Consider the following 14,773-nt stretch of genomic DNA (forward strand, 5'->3'; position numbering starts at 1 on the left):
GTGCGGGGTGTGGTGCGGTATATAAAGCTAGGGATATGGGGAGTGTCCGTTCTCATTACGTATTTGTTCTCTGCTACAGTAAAAAACGGATTGTGATAGCATTAAGGTTCAAAGCGTTATTATTCTAAGGTTCAAAGCTTATCAAAAAGATTTCAGACTACAAAGGTAAAATAGCATGAAACGAAGGTTTGAAATCTTCGTACCAACTTTAGGTATATGTATAAAATTCCTACCATAAAATTTTCAAGAAAACAAAGCAAAGGAAAACAAAGGATTTTATAATATATGCAATAAAATCCTATACGTTTTCGTCTTCAATTATGTTTTGTATCCGCACGTCTTCGCACCGTCTCCACCGCAGGCCATAATGATACATATACGAGTATGTCAGTGTATTAGTTAGTTTTAGTTGAAATGATTCTTGACAAAAATAGAATCGCCTCTTAATTATATTCACCGATTAGTTGACTGTACATACAAAGTGCTTAATTAAAGAGATGTGGAACAATTTACTCAATCCTTCTTCTCTTCAGAGAAGGTAGACTATGATGAGTAGTCTGAAGAGGCAGAGAGAGACTTGTACATTACTGCGAAATAAATTTTATATTTTTGTAACAGGACTCACCGCTTATAAAAAACAAAAATAAAAACCTGAAACATCAGTCTGTTCTAATCTAAAATACGCAATGTTACGCCACCTTCGTGTTTAAAGGCAAACTAAAGTAAGAAAACCTTTACAGCGCCATCTGTGATATGTGCCTCGAACTGCTTACTTACAATGTCACGTAACTTTATAGCGTCGTCGTAGTTTGTAGGCCGCATCATAGAGGACACTGTTCTGCACATGGTTTTGAAAATAATGTATAGATGGCGCTTTTCAAAGTAGCTTTATATATTCACCGATGATGACGCAAGTAAGTGATCCGTACGGTATGTGGTAGTAAGTATTATGAACTCTGATACTGCATAAATATTTATTTAATAATTCTTCAATGGATGACGTGTGAAGAATTTCGTGAATACAATTTCAGTATAGTTTGTGTTAAAGTGTAAATAAAAATACCATTTCGTGATACAATAATTATTATTTATTCATGTATAGTTATTTGAATACATCAAAAATTTTTGGTGTAATACGAAATTCGCTATCGTGGTCGAGCCACAAGCCTACATTACAAAATATCAATAGGCCAGCGAAACACTGTTCTTAAAAATATTGTACATCGTCAGGAATGTACTAAAATTCTACGTCTACTTAGCAAAAATATTAGTGTCTATTCTGTAGTATATTTGAAAAACTAAACTAATTTAAGAGATCTTGAATTTCTGTTCAATTTCATTCTCTAAACCTTAGCAGTTAAATTAATAAACGGACATCGCATTAGCCAATTAGATAGGATAATACAATGTTTTTTTTAAATTACATTTTCCATAATTGTTTTACTGTAAAATTTTAAGCCAAATAATTGTTTATAATTTATACTTTTTAGATTTTCGTGTGTCCGTAATATCGCATATCAACTTCAAAGAATAACAAGTAAAAAATCATAACTTTTGAGTTTTGTTACATCCAAAATTGGTAAAAATATGGCAACATTCTCAGTCTAAAGTTTGCTAGTGTTGCGTTGGGCGACGGGTCTATAGGGTATGTATTCGAAAGTATAACTAACACTGTTTTACATACTGTGTTTGCTATTGTTGGCTTGTATAGGTGTGGATACCGTGTGATAATAAATTAAAATACTGAAAAAATATAATTGGCGTATTCTATACAGAATCTAAAATAATATAAATTTAGATTTATTTACTTATCTCTATAAGTAGTAACATTTTATTTATTCTGGTATTTCAAGATATTGAATTCAACATTCCAATAAGCAATTTACATTCCTACGGATTACTATGGATGTTTTTAAAAGTGTAATCAACTCGTTACCAACATTAATTTAAAAGCGTCGCAAATTGCATGGGATAGACATTATTTTACCGTGTTCATTTAGTTTAAACTTTCAAATGTTATCAACAGAATAGACATCATTGTTGCTTTAAAAATTGTAAGTACACGTTGCATTTCTTTTTAAATTAAATATTACAATTTTAAATTAACTACGTTATAAAATTAAAATCAGTCATTTACAAAGAAAGCTTTTTAAAAATTATTTTTACAACGATTCCTTTTATTAGATTAGTTATTTTTAATGATCCTGATTTTTTTTATTTTGGATTACTGCTTATTGCACTGATATAATCTGAACATAAGCCCTACTTAGTACAGTAGTGTAAAATTATATTCGGGTAGCTTATATTATGCCCTATTATTATTAATAATCTATTTATAGTTGAGGAAGAAACTTATCCCTTAACAATTATAGTGCACAATTATATTTTTTAAATATCAGAATCGAATTTCATTTCCCTCTCTACCACATTGCACAGTCGATAAAATAGCAACACTTTTAAAATTTTGAATTTTTCCTACTTTCAAATAACGATAAAAACAATTTCTACATCTAGTCTCTAAAATAATTATAATTTAAGAAATGGCATTATATTTTTTCGTAAGCCATTTAAGTAGTTGGCCGAAAATTTTTTTTATATAATATATTTTTTTTACAATTCGACAATATTAACGTGACTTACTATTTATTACTCGTAACTATTGGAGTTCACTAACTGTTCAAGATAGAACAATATTCGATTAATCTGTAGTGCTACATAAAATTACATTATGTTTCCCTATGGCTAAGATTTTTCATTAAAAACATATTTTCTTTGACCGTTAAAATGAAGCCGTTAATTTGTAACACAGTCATAATAGTGCTGTCGTCACATTGTGTCATTCGAATTGAAATTCGAATAAGTTAAACGACATTTCACGTTTCGGACACGTTTTGTGGATTAATTCACTTTACTATCAAAGAAAACATTATTTTAAGCGACTACATAAATACCTACATTCTAAATACAATACTGAAGTCATAGAACAAATGTACACCTTCTAAAAAGCTACCTAAATCACAAACATACTTGATGGTGTATAAAACGATACACGCACAAAAATAATACACGAATCTATTTACACAAATGTACAGCATACAAAAAAAAACAAACACGCTGTCAACTTTTATCACACGGGTTTTCCACATATCAAAATTATAAATAACATAAAACTATATTTACAAAGTCATACGCATGACTCAATATAAAAAATGTATTAAAATTATATTCTAAAAAATCCACAATTATGGGTATTTGGAAATTATTTTTAACAAATAATTCCACGTTCGTTTTAGGCAGTGAAATTTATCAAACTAAAATTTAAAATTGTAAAAAACTTAATCACATTTAAAAACAAATTCTAACGTTAGACCGCGTGATGAATTTTGTACTTAGCTCAAATAATAAAACATGTTACATGTAAAAATTATGATAATGAAATTTTTAGCTGTTATCGACGATCATTGTTTTATCAATGATCACCAGAGGGCGATGGAAATATTTTTTATAAATTTTGAACACTGGTTGGTTACATTGACACAAATGATAACCATAGATTTTGTCTCTGATGATCACATTTCGAGAGAGTAATCTCCAAAGATGACAATAAAATTCTAGACAAAAAGTACTGTACCTATTAATGATTTTCGTAACAAAATTTCCCAAGCAAATATTTTCTCTATTCTGCCAACTCGCTTTGTTAAAATATTTTAAAAACTTGAGCTAAAGAGAAATAAGACACTTGGAAAATTTGTGAAATTAGACGTTTATTTTGTGTCTACATCTCCCAAAAGACGAAAGTTAGATGCACGGGACTAAAAACTTAAAACTCCTAATGATAATTGTGAAATGTTTAAGATACCATCTGCCTATGGCCATTTTGGCCGCTACCATTTTGAGAGGGAAAGAGAACGCCTTCGTAGGTGACGCCGTTTAGTTCTATGGATACGACGAGCTGTTGATCGCCTGTGCTTGCATCTCCTGTGAAACAAAGTGACATTAAGAAACCGATTAAATGTCAGAAATATCAGAAAAATAATTTTTTGTAGACATAGTAATAACGCACACACTCAATATAGCCCTGCGCTACGGAAACCCTGTCTCGCGAGTGCCATGAACACACACATAGACAACCACAAATTACACTCAAACCCACAAGAGAAATAAATGTAAATATTTCAAATAATAATATTTCAATATGCAAATATTTCTCCCGGCCCGGGAATCGAACCTGGGACCTCTGCGTAGCAGTCCGGCATGGTAACCGTTCGGCCACGGAGGCGGTTATTTTCGCGTGTGTTTGCGCGTGAGTGTGCGTGTGTGTCTGTGTGTGTGTGTGTGTGTGTGTGTGTTTGCGATTGTGTTTGTAAATCTGTGTGTAAATACCTACAGAGTAACAAGTTTTTCAACATCATTATAACTGAGACTTTGAAGCCACTGAGAGACCTTGAATTTACATTCCCGATAAGGTAGAGGATAGATATTTAATTCTTTATTAATATTATTACAAAGTGGAGAACCACAAAAATAGAAATGGTGGCCTAATAATGCATTTCTATACCTCGCAATTTCACATACTCTGTCTGTTCTTCGTTTATCCCTGAGTAGATTTGGATCATATGGTAATCTTAGATGTTTACGTAAAATAGCACCCAAGACAAACAGTTTCCTAACCGAGTGCACTTTCCATAACGCATATAGGTTTATTGTGGGGAACCTTATAGGTTTCCACGCCATAACCTTGAGAATCGCTCTTTCTGATCTTTCAAGGCGTAACAACCGAGTCTTACCATAACCTCCCCAAGCTGTTATGCAGTACGATATAATGGACTGCGCAAGCGCATATATGCCATTTTTAAAACGAAAAAGTCAGCACCAGATCGTAGTTTTTAAAAAATGTAAATTAATTTACGAGTACAAACATTTGTCGACTCGATGTGCTCTGTCCAAGTTAGACGACTGTCCACAATAACACCTAGATATTTGATATTCTCCTATCTAGCGATAACAGGGCAGTCACAGGATTGAGTATTTAGGGTACAATGGTGTGCATAAAGTGAAAAAGATTCATCCGGTTATGATGCTAGTAACGGTGAGAAGGTACCTAATTAATTTAGTTTTGTCTAAATTGAGAGTCAATAGATTATTTACAAGCCAAGCCATGATCACGCGCATTGTAGTCTCAGCGTGAGAGCGGGCACTATCCCATGTGTCACCAGGAAAAATTTTTGCAGTATCATCGGCATAAGTCACAATTTCAGAATTAACCAAGGTTAATTTGCACAGGATAATGATGAAATACTTTTACGTTTTAAGAGTCGTTACTACCTCAGCTCGAATTCAATTTTTTCTCGTACGAATACGGTGCCTTTTGCATATGTCAAGCGGTACGTGTCCCTGTCTGGCTTTATTTCAGAATTCATTTTTTTACAAACGAAATTAAATCCATTTCTAAAATGTATATCGTATACTATACGCGTTCTATTTAGTTTAGTAGGTATAAATAAGAATACTCAAATGACGTCACGAACAGGTCGTGCACCTGACGGTAAGCTACACGCCTGTCCATAACACTTGTAGTGCCACTCGGAACTTTAAATCGCAGTGATCTGCACTACCACTGCACCCGTCACCTCGAGACATAACTTGACAAGTCCCATGGCCGATAATTTCACCAGCACCCTTCAAAACCGGAACACAGGAATGCTCACATTGCTGCTTGGCGGCAGAAATAGATAAGGTCGCACTACTTCCCTGGACGAACATTTTCACAAGGAGCTCTACTGCTACTACGTGTTTCTACACTGTATAGTAATCAGTGTATTGTAATATGCTCAAGTTTACTAGTGACTTTTTTTCCGTAAGGGATGATTACCACTTTATTCGCGTAAGAAATACAAATTGTTTCATGTAAAGCTTAAAACAATTACATTCGTGTGTTACATTAGTATTCATTTTTTGATACCATACATCAACGAATATTAACTGTAATGTACTATTACTGTATGCACTATCGCTTGGATTTCATCCGAATAAAGTCGTAATATCATATTGCCGTTACCTCTTTTGACATCATGTTTCAACGAATAATACGGTAATGCATTAATACTGACTACGAAATCGTTAGGTTTACACGCAAATAATATGGTAATGATGCGTTGCATACTATACTTTTGGCCTGCAATTTCAGTAATATTATTTTCATTAATAATTTTATTTAGTAAAACGAATACAAAAATATAAAATTGTTAATAAAAAAATTAGCTTTGTTTTGACATAGAAATAACTATCCTACGATGGACCCGAGCAGAGAAATGCACAAAAAATAGTTTTCTATTTTTCCTGCAAAATTTAGAATTATCGGTTACCATATTATTCGCTGAGGAGTGCGAAGTTATCTGTGTACGTCGGGCGTACTCAAAAAAATTGGGTAACAATTACCGAGTACAGTACGCCAATTGATTGGCAAATCCTTCCACTTCGATGGCAAACTTTATACTGTACGTCATCGATATAATAAGTAACAAAATTTGTAGCACTTGATTTACCTCTAGTAGTAATTTTAAAAGCAGCGCCATTGACACCATTCGTATTGCCTCCGTTGATTTGTGAGTGCGTCTGCGCAGGCAGGCTAGATGGGCGCGATGGGGAAGGAGCGCGGGGCGACGGAGGGCGAGGTGTGCGTCGTTTTGCGGGGGGTGGAGGTGAACGGCACGCTTCACGTTTGATTCCGCCGCTTAAGCTGTTTGGACTCTCGCTTAGATTCAGAGCTTCTCTGTGGATAAAAAAATATTTGACGATCATTAAAGACACTTAGGGTCGTATTCTAGAACTCTACTCAATGCTCAAGTCAGGATTGCACTGGAAACACAAGCACTGGAAATACGACCCTAATGACAGAGACTTGAGTATGATTTCGAGTGCTTTAAATCATATTCAAATCCTGACTTGAGCATTGAGTAGAGTTCTAGAATACGACCCTAAATATTAGAATATTTTATCCATTGATAAAGAAAAGCGGTTCGAAAACAGATCCTTACACGACACCAACTCGTTATTCCAACCTTTGTAGCTTCATATTATTAAAAAATCGTATGTACAGATGCTAGTCTTAATTAATTAATAGATTAAACTGGTTCGATATTTGAACAGCTAAAATATTCTTACATTCCTTATTGTTACATCGTCTACCGTATTTATGAAGTGCATTCTTGAAAGCCTTATGTAAGGCTTAAAGCCCGGTTCAGACGTTAGCATTAAACGCACGGCATGTTAAATACGGCGCTTTATGAATAAAATTCGAGTAATATAATATCGAGTAATATATTGAATATCACGATTAATTAATTACGTTTGCGCACCATGTCCGATCCGTATCCGAGAATATACAGACCTAGAAAAGTCGGACCGACGCGCGACGTGGTATGTTGCTTGTGCACTACATCCAATCTGGATACGAGAAAATACGGATACCACTTGTACATCTAGAGATTCAAAATTCTAGACATTCTGGTGCTAGTTCGTTAACTATATGTCCATTCAATTGACATATTTGTACTTTCGATGACGCAGAAGAAATAAAGGGTTCTAGGTACACTTTCTTCTGATAAACTGACTTTTCAGAGACACATTTTATAATAATCACGATGAACACAAAATAGCAAAAATGATTTTAATTATTACCCGAATAAATCTGTCCACTTTTGATTTACTTTTAGGCATACATGGATCACAAGCGTTAATAGAAAAAATACTGTAATTACTTCGGTCTGCGAATATTTAAAACCGAATTGAAGGTATTCTCGACTTCGGAAGACAAAATTCTGATTTAGTGCGTAATACTCCATATAAATAATATTATACAGTAGTCTCGGATTCGGAACTGATACGAAACGGACGCAGTGCGTAAACGACCTAACGCTTATTATCTGAACATCTGAATTACGAATCGCATTTGCATATTTTATAGGAAAATAATAAACCTAATTATTAAAAGAAATTCAAATGATAAATACTTACCGTTGTGGCTCGATTTCAGTCTGTGGGCTGTTGTTGTTGTTATTGTTGTTGTAAAGGGACCAGAGCGTCAAGCGGGAGACATCGATGGCACTGAGCGCGGCAGCGTCGCGTGGCGACATCATTGGGGTCGGCCCATTGATGCCGGGTGGTGATTCAGATCCTACACAAAATAACATATACATCTTTGGGTGAGTACAGATCTGGCGAATGAGCCGCAAACGTGCTTGTTTGCAAAAGGCTGCACACGTGCAGTACGTTGTGTGATTTGTTCGTGTGCCGTTCGCACGCCAAATATATTAACATGTGTTTAACAACACGCATGTAGCACGTGTGCAGCGCCCGTGCAGTGCGCATGCAGCGCACAGGCAGCGCGTTCGCGGCGCATTTGTCAGATTTGTACGCAGCCTTAAAAGCCCTTTAAACCCAATTGAAAGATGATAATGACAGATGTATCTACAATAAGCGTATAGAGAAATTCTAAGATATAGAAGTGGTTGCAGTCCAGTCTGATCGAAGGAACTTTTTTTAGTGTTATTAGATCTTTGTATCAATAACAATAACAAAGCAGTTATTTATTGAGAAACATTTTTTTTTTGCGTTTTTCGGAGCCACCACACTTATCGAAACAGATTCGCATTTAACGGTTAGAAAACTTAATGTCCTAGTACCTAATAAGAGCGTAAAGGATTTGGCGTAGCGATCCGAGAGGAAGCGAAAAGCATTTTTTTTATTTCAATGCACGGTGAAAAATAAAGATCGTATATAGGTACTTGTATCAGTGGCATAGCGTGAGGGGTGCAGAGGGGGCCATGGCCCCGAGCGACACAGCCATGGGGGCGGCGGCGAGCGCGGGCGAGGCCAAACTAGCAAAATTGCTTTTTTTTGTACTTAAAATTCGAAAATAAATTCCACTATTTGAGAAAACGATATCCTGAATAACACAAAGATGGCAACGGCAAGCGAACATAAAAACACAATCGAGCCGAGCGTGACCGTACGAACTACTTTTGTGTTTGAGGGGCAGCAAATTTAAGGTTGGCCCCGGGCGGCAGAAATTCACGCTACGCCACTGACTTGAATTTTCTTTAATAACTATATTTTCTTTAATAATAATTGTATACTTTAAGTTTTGTAAAACTATTCTATACGCTTTGTTGCTGGTCGATGTTAAATAGGATGGTGTTAAGACTTTGAACAGGTTAATGACGATCATTTGAAACATAGTCGGGGTATCCCAGCGATAGCAGTGTCCTAAAATCGTATATTAACCTACAGTCTGTCTTTTTTGAAGACGGAGTAAGATGACATTAGTAACTGCCTCCGTGGCCGAACGGTTACAATGCCGGACTGCCACGCAGAGGTCCCAGGTTCGATTCCCGGGCCGAGAGAAATAATTGTATGGCCTACAATTATTTCTCTCGTGAGTTTGGGTGTAATTTGTGGTTGTCTATGTGTGTGTCCATGGCACCCGCGACACAGGGTTTCCCTAGTGCGGGGCTATGTTGAGTGTGTGCGTTATTATTATTATTTGCAGGGTTGCCAGTTTTCAGGAAATTTTAAATATGCAGTTGTTGTCGATAGTTCTATCGATAGATTGTGAAAGAAGATAAAATATTGCCAAAAATGTCTAAATTGTGAATGTTACGATGTGCTAATGATTACTAATTGCATTATTGCCATCTTTATTTTTATTTCGACAGTTAGTCTACTAACATCAAGTTCAATTTCTATTCATATATATTTTAACAGGAATAGCCGGATTCTAGCTGTTTTCTGCGAGTGCGCTTAATAAAATTTCACGTCGTTTCTCTCTTTTTTAGTCGCTATTTTCATTGATGTCGATAGCTATAAACCACTGCACTGCATGAATGTGTCAAAACCATAATTGGTCAAAACTGTTTAAAATACCGAAATTTGCACTAGGACTTTGTGACATTTTTACAAAAGAATGTGGGTAAACACAACCGAGAAGTCGACACTGTTATATATGCGAGCAAGAGAGACAATTGAAACGACCGGCAGTTCGATTCGCATACTTTAGTGAACGACGATAGGTTATGGACGCAGCCACTCACACACATACACACAGATACCTATCTAACATTAGCTAAATACAGTGTACGTATATATGACCTTACAAAAATTGACAATTCAAATGAACTTATGTTCAGTAATTGGATCAATAAAGGGTCGTAAATCCTTAAGCGTGACCAATACTACCCTCGTAACGAAAAAAGGCACAACTATGCGTACTTTATGCAGCAGTTGTGCCTTTTTTCGTTCTGAGGACAGGATATTCAATCGATAGTCGATAGAAAACTTATCGACTGCAATGCCTAGCTGCTTTGAAGCGGGCAACACTTGTACGCAATGAACTGTCATTTTACTACGACTTCAAAAAAGACAGACTATATGTACGTTCAGAGATTCCGACTTACCATTCCTTATCAGCTCTCGCTGCTGTTGTATCATCTTCATGTACTCCCGAACGCGGTATTCAATGTCATGTTGTGAGAGATGAGGCGCGTGCGGCGGCAATGGTGGCAGGCGCGGCACCCCGGCCACTCCACCGCCCAATGAAAGTGACAGCGGCTGCATATGTTGAGACAGCTGTGCGAGGGAAGCTGGTACCCGGTTAAGGGGCGGCTGGAAGTAATTCTGATATGTTAGTTTGATTTTGTTGTAATAACAATAAAATTATGGCATGTTTCAATTATGATTAGGTTATGAGTCAATCTGTATAATATACTTGTGGAGACAGTGGTCTAGAATCTGGTACCTATATCCTCTTACAACTCTGGAAACTACAATGGGAAAAGCTCTAAGCGCCCAATGTACATTGAAACGTACAAAACGTATAGTTACATGCTACAATAGTTAATCTTTTGTGAAGACGGGGTAAAATGACATTAACAGGGTTGCCAATTTTCATACAATTTTAAATAGTCATGTTGTTGTTGACAGTTTTATCGATAGATTGTGAGAGAAGGTAAAATTTTGTCCAAAACATCTGAATTGTGAATGATACGACGTTTTAATGATTAATAATTACGTTATTGCCTTCTTCATTCTAGTTTGGCCTACAAGTATCGAAATAAATTTTTAATAACTTCTCAGTTCTCAATTCAACTGCGTTTTTTTTGTTTTGTATATATGTTACGCGATAACTCTCTAATATGTGAAAATCCGGCATTTTGATGATTCTTTTTTATTAGAATGAGGGTGGGTACCTCAGTAGTGATCCAATAAAAATTTGAAGAAAATATTCCACCTGTAAGAGTGGCAAATTAGGGGATGAATGACTTTTGAAATCGGTTTTTTAGTACTCTGTACTTAGATAATTGATATACATTTTAAAAAGAATAAGCGAATTTAATTATCTATATCGATTTAAAACGAACTTTAAAATGTGTCTCCACTTTGTATTTTTAATAGACATATCTAGTTCTATGAACTTACAAAATTAACAATTCAAACGAACCTGTACCCAACATTTTGACAAATAATGTACCCATGATGATTCAAATGAAACAAATTCGGCTGTTTATTGCATAAGCATGACCAACAACCAGTCGATAGTCGACAGAATGTTTATCGACTGCACTCACTAGCTGCTTGGAAGCGGGCAACACTTGCACTGTGAACTGTCATTTTACCCCATTTTAAAAAAAGACAGACTATACAAGCAATTCTCGTTTGCCCTCAGTTTTGTATGAAAATCGCAACCGGATTTTTTTTAAATATAGAATACTGCCTTCCTTAACATAACTAATGTAATCGCATTTTTGGCGATATTGAGTTGTTAGCATATCTGGAATCAGCGAAACAAGATCTAAACCCTCTATAAGCGGTTTTTTTGAAATATTATCTAGTATCATTATGTTTTGTTAAGCAAAATCAGCGTAATTGACAGTTTTCAAATAAAAAAAATTTTAAGTGCTATCTTGTATGTGCATATCTTGAAAGTTAACATTCAATGCGATATTTATATTGTAATGTACACTGGGTATTTATAGGAATATTATTGTGTCTGGATCTGAGTCACTTCACATAACATGTACATTTTGATGAACAGGAGGATAAGATATCAATATAATATCGCCAAAGAGTCACTCATAATAATATTCAGAGAACAATATACCGGTCAAATTTACATTGAACCTAACGCATATGGAAAACAATTGTGAATAGATGTCCGAAGTATTTGGAGAGAAATGACCAGCATGAAATAAATATTTACCATTGCAAGTGCCGCTTGTGCGTCATACTGTCCGGAAGCACGACGTCCCTCACGTTTATTGCCTTCGATAGCTGCATCCAGTTCACTGCGAGTCGATAGATTCTTCTTCTCACACTCGTAATCGTATAGGTACTTCATGTATCTGTAAGGAATTAAAATTGCTGTTACAACAGATCGATGAAATAAAAAATTATCTACGAGACAGTACGAGAGTTCTTCATGATCACGGGTTGAAGGTAAGAAACTTACAACTAGTCACAATCATTAACTGAATGACTATGAAAGTTCAAAGCTACCTATATAACGTAAATATAATCTTTGGGTTAAACAGATACAAATAGTTAAGAATATGATTGTATTGCGCAGATTTTTTTTAATGATATAGTAGTCCATAGCAGTTGCAGTCCCACTCGTGTCTTTAAATCGCAAAGAGCTGAGGGGCACTGCCACAGCACCCGTCATCCTGAGACATAAGTTCACAAGTCCCAAGTGCCTGTAATGTCACCAGCATCCTTACCTTTCAAAACGGCAATAGGTAAGGTGGTAGAACTTCCTAGGGCGAACTCTTTCACAAGGAGCTCTACTGCTACTAAGCACCCATAAGACCCATACCGTATGTAAATACCCATTAATGCAATAGATCTAGGTGTGGGAATAATATGAGAGACATACAGGTTTAAGTTAAAGAATAGGGGTATCTTTATGAATAATAAAATACAGCTCAAATCTTAATCCTGAATCAACTTTAAGCTGATTGTAAATTGTCTGAAATAAATCAGAAGATTACGAACACGTCACTATTTAATCTTAAATATGTAATATACTAGAGCGATCTTATAATGTCGTTTAAATTCAACGCAGTATCGTCGACTGGTGGCGACAGTCGAGACGTGACAGCCATATAAATCAAATTTCAAACCCAATTATTATCAAACGCCTATCCTTCAAACGTATAAAAGAACAACCCATTACCTTCTTAATCCTACTCTTATGAAGAGTCAATTTTATATGACCACATTGTCAACGTTCGTTACCATAACTCATATTAAGCGTTCACATATTTAATGCCAAACACAATGAAGAACTTTGAACAAACCGACGACGCTTCATAAAAACTAGCTACCTTTTCATAAACTGTCAAATGAAAAGCTAAATATACGACATTCGTCATTACGACCGTCTAATTTTATGAACGCTTGAAATCAGTGGGGAAACGCATCACAATATTAACGAAAATAAGTCAGGCACTTTCGAAATAGATGTAACAAATCGTAAAGTTTCGACTGAAACCAATAGTGTACCGAATAGTGTCGCATGCGGCACACAAACAAGTAACACAGATAGCGATCATAATGCAGATGTTGCGTTCAAAATCAACACGTCGTGCGTAACGGTGTACAGTTTGAATTAGAAATGTAAGACACCTTTATGGCGGCCGACAAAAGACGAGGTGAAGGAACTCGTCGGAAGATAAATGGGAAATTATATCGGCCGAGATGAGTTAGAGGTTATTAATTATGAAGTTGTCATATTGTCGCGTTGGACGCTCGCTCACGTACGGGCCATTGTGGAAGACGCTTTGTCTCCAACTCGTGAGAATTTAAAAGGAGTGATACAATGAGGGCACGAATATGGATCGGCTCCTGACTCGTTTTTGGGATGTTTGAGGACCACACATGGCCTATTGAACTCTTAAGTCAAATGCTGATTAACCGATATTAGATTTAAGTTGACACAATAGCGACCAATACATTTTCTGGAATTACAAAAGTACGTGGACGTAATTATGGCCATTGTAATCATGAACCATTTTGTGGATAAGTAGTGCCCTTATTGTATTTAGAATCCGAGTAACATGGGACGCATTTTGTACTAACGAAAAGAAGAATCGGAACATTGTGCTGTGAGTCGATCGTCATTTGTTTCTACATAATATAATACTTACTGAGTTCGCAAAGTAAAGGCGGCAGATGTAATAGAGGAGGGAAGCCGCAGCCCCTTGATAATCTCTTGCCAGAGTTTCTTATTGATGACCTCTACCAAGCCCCCTCTGGCTATCACCAGGTTGTACAACTCGTACAGATCGAGCACCGACTTCGCCATTATAGGCAGCCGGTTTATCGGAGTGCCTGGAACAATGAAACATTTGGTTAGTAAGGAACAATATACCATGTAGCCTATGCTATAAATTTTAAGAAAAAAAGCCGGCTTTTTGTAGTGTCAAAATGTTGTGGATTTTTAAATGGCCACTGTAAAGACACCGTAAACATTTTCCTCGAAAAACTGTCTGAAAATGAAACTATTAAAATTTATAATAGGCAGTATGGCCAATCAAACGCCTTAACCTACACCGAAGGACGAAAAGTTTTACAAAATGTTTTTTATCTATTTACGAAAAAACATTTGTGTTTTACAGTAGCATTAGTGGAAATTCTCATCGTAGTTACTAATTCTAATTTTATAAAGTAAAAAACATTTACTTAGGCCAACATGTGTAAGCGGTGCATCAGAAAACCC

General features: G+C 35.9%; 1 protein-coding gene across 4 annotated transcripts in view; it reads right to left on the bottom strand.

Annotated features, from left to right (window-relative positions):
- Positions 1 to 2,765: 2,765 nt before the first annotated feature.
- LOC113230756 (protein dead ringer) overlaps positions 2,766 to 14,773 on the bottom strand; it is a 234,463-nt gene continuing 222,455 nt past the window's right edge. Inside the window, exons 6-11 of one of the 4 annotated variants that reach the window (XM_026464837.1) lie at positions 14,202 to 14,385; positions 12,257 to 12,398; positions 10,455 to 10,674; positions 8,017 to 8,176; positions 6,546 to 6,772; positions 2,766 to 3,978 (exon numbers count right to left, since the gene is read on the bottom strand). In XM_026464837.1, the coding sequence (XP_026320622.1) occupies positions 3,851 to 3,978; positions 6,546 to 6,772; positions 8,017 to 8,176; positions 10,455 to 10,674; positions 12,257 to 12,398; positions 14,202 to 14,385 (1,061 nt within the window). In that variant the 3' untranslated portion in view covers positions 2,766 to 3,850. The remainder of the gene's footprint in view (positions 3,979 to 6,545; positions 6,773 to 8,016; positions 8,177 to 10,454; positions 10,675 to 12,256; positions 12,399 to 14,201; positions 14,386 to 14,773) is intronic. The other 3 variants (XM_026464838.1, XM_026464836.1, XM_026464839.1) reach the window with 3 other exon arrangements.

Source organism: Hyposmocoma kahamanoa, unplaced genomic scaffold (genome assembly GCF_003589595.1).
Source record: "Hyposmocoma kahamanoa isolate Upper Pololo Valley unplaced genomic scaffold, ASM358959v1 64, whole genome shotgun sequence".
In the NCBI taxonomy this organism is placed as follows: Eukaryota; Metazoa; Arthropoda; class Insecta; order Lepidoptera; family Cosmopterigidae; genus Hyposmocoma; species Hyposmocoma kahamanoa.